Source organism: Eucalyptus grandis, chromosome 3 (genome assembly GCF_016545825.1).
Source record: "Eucalyptus grandis isolate ANBG69807.140 chromosome 3, ASM1654582v1, whole genome shotgun sequence".
Taxonomy (NCBI): domain Eukaryota; kingdom Viridiplantae; phylum Streptophyta; class Magnoliopsida; order Myrtales; family Myrtaceae; genus Eucalyptus; species Eucalyptus grandis.
In genome coordinates, this window is record NC_052614.1 from 33,753,975 (window position 1) to 33,759,975 (window position 6,001).

Sequence of the window (6,001 nt, forward strand, 5' to 3'; positions counted from 1 at the left end):
TCATATTTTATGTCAACTCAATTATTGCTTTGTCCTGAGCGAATGGAATGTCCTGAGCTGCTCTCTCAGGCTTTTCCCCGGATTGTCTAATGAATGAACTAGTCCTGTCATTCCTGTTCATTTCACCCATATCTAGGACAATAAAACGTCATTAACATGTTGCACAGAGAGAGAGAGAGAGAGAGAGCATCACTAAATGAGGGATAATCTTCCTTTTTCTAAATGGGAAGTAATCCGCATTAAGCTTTACAGCAAGCACGCAAAAGTACCTAAAAACGAACCCTGATTTATCCCTCAATGAATAAAATGAGAAAAAAGAGAAGAAATTAAAACACAGGAAAATAAAATAAAATTCAAATGATGTATTGGAACATAGCTTACAACAAAATTTTCGCTACACTAAACCAGCGGAAGAAGAAAGAAGTGCTTAGCATTCAGCATTTCAGCCTTGTGAAATGCATCTAACTCCATCCGACACGTCAGCCATTTGCATCAAAGCATATCCAGCCACATTATCGTGAAGATAGAATTAAATTCTCACTGTATACCCGGTGGTTGTTGAAAAATTAGATCTTCTCAATCACCCTGAGTTTAGCACTCCTGCTCCGGCGATTCAACTTCTCTTCCTTCTCAGATGGAGTGATCGGTCTCTTGGTTAAAATCCTACCCCTTTCCCCTTGTATTATCTGTCTAATCCACACTTCCTTGTCATTGTCATTAGTGATGGTACTTGTAAGATCGCTCTTCATCTCTTCACTTATCTCTCCATCTTCATCAGTTCTCTCTTGCCTCTTATGATGTCAAGAAATGTCTGTTTCACGATCCTGTCCTCCAAACTGTGGAAGGAGATGACAGCAAGCCTACCACCAGGTGCAAGACACTCAAAACAAGAATAGAGAGAGTCTTGCAACGTCTTGAGCTCATCATTGACTGCTATCCGTAAAGCCTGAAATACCCGAGTTGCTGTTTTAATCCAACCTTGTCTTCCTGCCATTGCAATAAATGATTTAAGGAAGCATGTGCACTGAACTAAAGGTTTGAGTAGTAAAAGGGTTTCCCAAATTTCCATGAGGTGTCAGCAATCAAGATTTAGAAATTAGTGACTAAACATATGTTGTCATTATAGATTTTGTTAAAATAGGTACTCGAAATAGATATAATAAGGATGTTGTCTATACAAACCTTTTGTCCTGGGAGTTGAATTTTGGATTAGACTAACGAGGTCTCCAGTGGAATGCAGTCCACCACGCAAACGGGATTTAACAATCTTATTCTGCAAGGAGAACCAATTGCTTTCTTCGCCATACTCCCGCAAGATCCGTCCAACTTCAGATTCAGGCCAAGAGTTTAAGATGTCTTCTGCTTTCAAACTTGCCTGCCAAGTTCCTGTTTCAGTCAGTAAAACACAATCTCATGTAATTCGGCATCAAGCAAAGGAAAAACATGTAAAGGACAATAAAACAAGCAGCAGGGTGCAGCTACATAATCTTTCAGCATAGAGTGAACTGAAGGCAATAAGAGATTAGCTCTGGGCACATCTACTGGATAAATAACTCCATTCATACATAGTCACGTAGCATTTTCTCATTTACTTTAATTTTGTCTTGTGAGATTTTGTGAGACAACTATTTTGTTAACTATTCTAAAAACTTAAGTTGTTAGATGAAGACGCTGATTTATTATTTAAATATTTAAATATTCTAATGCTCCATCTCAAGCGTGGGCTGAACTTTGGCTTTAGCCTAAAGTGTGGAGAAATTCCATTAGGGAGGCAAATAAAGGCGTGGAAGATTCGAACTCAGGATCTTCTAGCTCTAATAACATAGCAAGATTTTGTGGAACCACCGCCAGCTATTCTAAATACTTAAGTTATTAGATGAATGTATGGTTTATTATTTAAATATTCAAACATGTCTTATAGAGTTCATATTGCACCAAGCTACAAAAGAGGCTGGATTACAGCCTGAGGTTGTATCCTTTGGAAACTGTGGAAGTAGAGCACTCTTCTCAACTGAAAAGCCATTCTGAAGATGGTGAAACAAAAGAAATTGCTGTGAAGGAGACAAATCATTCAGAGACAATGATATCTAAAGAAGTTTCTGTTCTGTTAGATGATCAAGAGCTAAGAGAAGGTCCAAGGAATCTGATACCTCCCATCAAGTTAGTAAATATGTTGACACCAACTATTACACTTATTTTTTGGATTAGTAAATAAAGGACAAGGGAAAGGCAAAATGCAACCATTTTTTCATAAACTTCATCCCATTATTACCACCCATAGACAGAGAGATTGACAACAGATATTTTAACCAATATGCCAATTATTAGCAGTGTACCTTTTACAAGGCTTCAGCTTCTAGGTTAGGTTGAAAGGAAGAAGAAGAATTGGTTAAGGGAAAACACTTTTTTTTTTTTTTGCCAGATTAAGGGAAAACACATCGCAACAAGAGAGGAAGACAACACAATAAAGGCAAATCGTGGTCCATTTTCCATGTGATCCGGGACACGAGGGATCTGTTAAATGATTTTTGGCTTGGGTTTTCACTATGTCCTCAGCTGCCACTGAGATCACAGGAATGATGAAGATAAGATACCAAAAAGAGAGCAAGCCATCTTTTTCTAGCTTTTCTCCATAATTTCATCACAATACATGCAACCCACATCCCTAAGATTTTCAAATAACATAAGATACTTCTTCGAAGCTCAGTCCACAGAGAGCTTAATGCAGCATAAACTATCAAAATCTAAAAGATTATTCTAAAAAAAGCAAAACCAGTAGAAAATCAAAACAGCTCTCACCTGAGGATCCATTCTCATATCAAGAGGTCCATCATTTAGCACACTGAATCCTCTTTCAGCATTGTTGACCTGTAAAAAATTCAGTGAGGAACTTCCAAGGAAGTATTTTATGGAATTAACAATAAGAAAAGGTTTCCCAGGATAAGCAAATAATCGAGTAGATATGTCAAAGTCAACCTACAGAAAAGTGAGAGAGAGAAACGTAAGGTCAAAGGTGGCTCTTTTTTTTTTTTCCTTTTCTGGTCTTTTCACGAACTTTTTTGTACTTGGATGAAGGGGGAAAAACAATGTCTTTATTCAAATTTCAGAGGAAAAGATAGTTTGCTTCATATGTCTATGCTTTCAAACAACTAGGCCTTATAAGGAGCCCAAATTCAACAACTCAAGTATCCTCTCTTTCTCACCATTTTTCCCTCCCAAATCACCTTTAACTACAAATTCACTTGAAGTTTTGACCCATTCTCAGTGCCTGCATAATTTCTTAAAATTTCAAAAGACAACCATAAAATATGTATGAGGTGGAATGTGACATTTTAAGCCAGTTTCAACAGAAGAAGTCATGTCCTGCTTGTGCACATTTACTGTATTGTTCAACTTTTTGGTAGATCTGTCTACAGCTAAGGAATGCAATGAGGTTTGAAGAGAAATTGAGGTGGAATTTTAGCTACTGTGAAAGATATTTATCACATGCATGGTGAATCTGAGCCTCAGAGTTTCCGTGTTGTGAATATTTAGGTTCAAAAGAAGGAATGAAGCAGTAATTTAAAACTCATCCAGTTTGGTTAATTTAAGTAGATAAAAGAGAAGCATCTAAAGGGATGCTTCTTATCCTTTCCAGCCTACCTAAGTAAGTATAGGCAGATGATTGGTGAAACAGAAGAACACACAAGCACCAATGTAAATTTTTTAAAGTGACCAACCTGCATCGATGACACTCCCAAGTCCATTAAGATGCCATCAAATCCAGAGTCCATTAGCTTGTCACCAACCTCATCAACCATGGATTTTATAAATCTAAAGTTCCTCAAAAGAAAATATCCTCTTAAGTTTGAAGACGTGGATGAGGAATCATCATGCAAAAGAGAATCGATCTTGTTCTTTGCCATTTGATGTGCCATAGGATCAACATCCATTCCAAGATAGCATTGCAATTCTGGGTGTGCCTGGATGATCTGTTATTAGCAAGAGACAAGAAGAAGAAAATAATTAGACATGCCCTTAAAGCAATAGTACAGAAGAAAATCCTAGAATCAGTGAAAGCCATCTCCAAAAGAACAAGGTCATGAGAAAAGTGGCACACTTTTTATTCATTTAGAACATAAGAAGATGAGTACTACAAATGAAATAAACGATTTGAATCTGAGCCCATTTGTGACCAGAATAGATGCATGCAGAAGATTTTTTATTCCATTAGTAGGACCTATATTAATCATAACTATGGGAGGGTACAGAATTGCAACTTCCCACTACAAGAAGTGAATCATAATCTAAGAGAATAAACAAAATGTATTTATCCTAGCAGCAAAATAAATAAAGTCCATTTGCTCTCTCTATTTATGAGTACAGATAATCATCCTCATTAGATAATGGAATAAGATATTCAAGAACCTTAACAGATAGTATTTTCAAATGCAACGTGGACATTAAAAAACGCCAATGTTATCAATGCTGCTACTACAATGCTGATAATTGCTTGCTCATATCACAAGCAGTGTCCAAAAATCATTCATGATGCTAATTGTTGAGCGAAAATGGTGTTATTAAGCTGCTCAAGAAAGGTATTCATTTCTTATTGCTGAGCCTCATAGACTGAAGGTGGATGGAATATCTTATGGTTGGTAGAAGCGATAAAGCACCTGACTCAGCTGCTAAATTCAGCATCAGCAATTCTACGCTAGTCTCATTCACCATTTTCTAAAAGAGATTTCCATTTAGCCGACCACCAAGGACCTCTCCTTCCCCAAAATTTGTTCCCTAGCTTTTCCCTATTTGCTAAACAACTCACTACAGGAAAGGAAATTAAGCAGTGTAAATACTAACAAAATCCTGTTAATCTAAACTCACGCAGATGTAAAACACCCTGCCCAATAACTTCAAATTAAGTCTCTGAACGTCGCACAGAACCCCAGTATCCATCTTCTCACGAATTTTTACGTAAACACAAGCGAGTTTTGCTCAAAAAAAGAACAAATTCACACTAACAGCACCAACGCGTAATAAATATATGCACACTGACAGCGGAAGAATGGCCGGCGGCACCGACGGTGCAATCGGCGAAAGACCGGAAGCTTCCGGCCCGAGAAGACGTCCAGCACCTCGCCGAGCAGCACCGGTATGTGGCTACTGACGCCGAGCAGCTGCTGGACCGTCTCATCGTCGAGCTCTCTCGACGAACGCGTCCTCCGCTTCAGCAACGCCTCCATCGCCGTACCTCCTCCCCCATTCCCACCCTCCACCTTCCCCTTCCCCTTCTCCTTTTTCTCCTTCTTCTTATTCTTCTTCTTCGTAGTCGTCCTCGTCGCCGTCTCCTCAACCGACGCGTCGCCCTTGCTGCTGCTCAAGAAACGGGCTCCGACGCAGCGAGACCGCGATACGAGGGGCGGAGAGCGAAACGGAACCGACCCACCACGCACCCACGAAAGCTGGGGAGGTCTGAGCAGGGAAGGAGACGACAGCGTCAGCAATTTCAGCGCTCTCGCGGTCGCCATCTCCAGTCACGACCCACGAGCCGAAACCCAGGTTGGTGTCGAGATCGAAACTACACGGCACTGAAGAAACTAGTCATCTTCGATTGGGAGGAGACGGAGCTCTACTTCCCCCATGGAAGCTCGTGCAAGCTCACTTCTGGCGCCGAGCGGGGAAGGGCGAGGAGCAGGGCGTTCACCCAAAATCCCAAATGCGAAGTTCGTATCCAGATATTCCGTTATTTGCGAGGCAGTCCCTCTTTTTTTGAGAATTTATAATTTTTGGTGCATGGGTAGAAGTGTGCAAAAGAACCAGCATCCGCCCAGACTGTCTGAAATCGACCGGAAATCGCTCGTAACCATAATTTGGGGAATCAGTCCGGTTTCCAGTTTCTATGGAATTAGTCTGTTTTCCGATTCCAATTTATGGGAACCGGTGAATACCGGTCCGTGGAATATCCTAGGAGTTCAATTTTGACCCTTCTATTGTTCGGTTATAATTCTAAATCTTTATTATA

General features: G+C 39.9%; 1 protein-coding gene across 1 annotated transcript; it reads right to left on the reverse strand.

Moving 5' to 3' along the window:
• Window positions 1–270: 270 nt before the first annotated feature.
• LOC104437280 (ribosomal RNA small subunit methyltransferase H) lies at window positions 271–5,716 on the reverse strand. Its single transcript, XM_010050199.3, is given in 7 exon segments — window positions 271–773; window positions 776–987; window positions 1,183–1,375; window positions 2,800–2,868; window positions 3,720–3,971; window positions 5,036–5,083; window positions 5,085–5,716. Coding segments are annotated over 7 exon segments (1,404 nt in total). The 5' UTR covers window positions 5,508–5,716; the 3' UTR covers window positions 271–566.
• Between the last annotated feature and the right edge of the window lie 285 nt (window positions 5,717–6,001).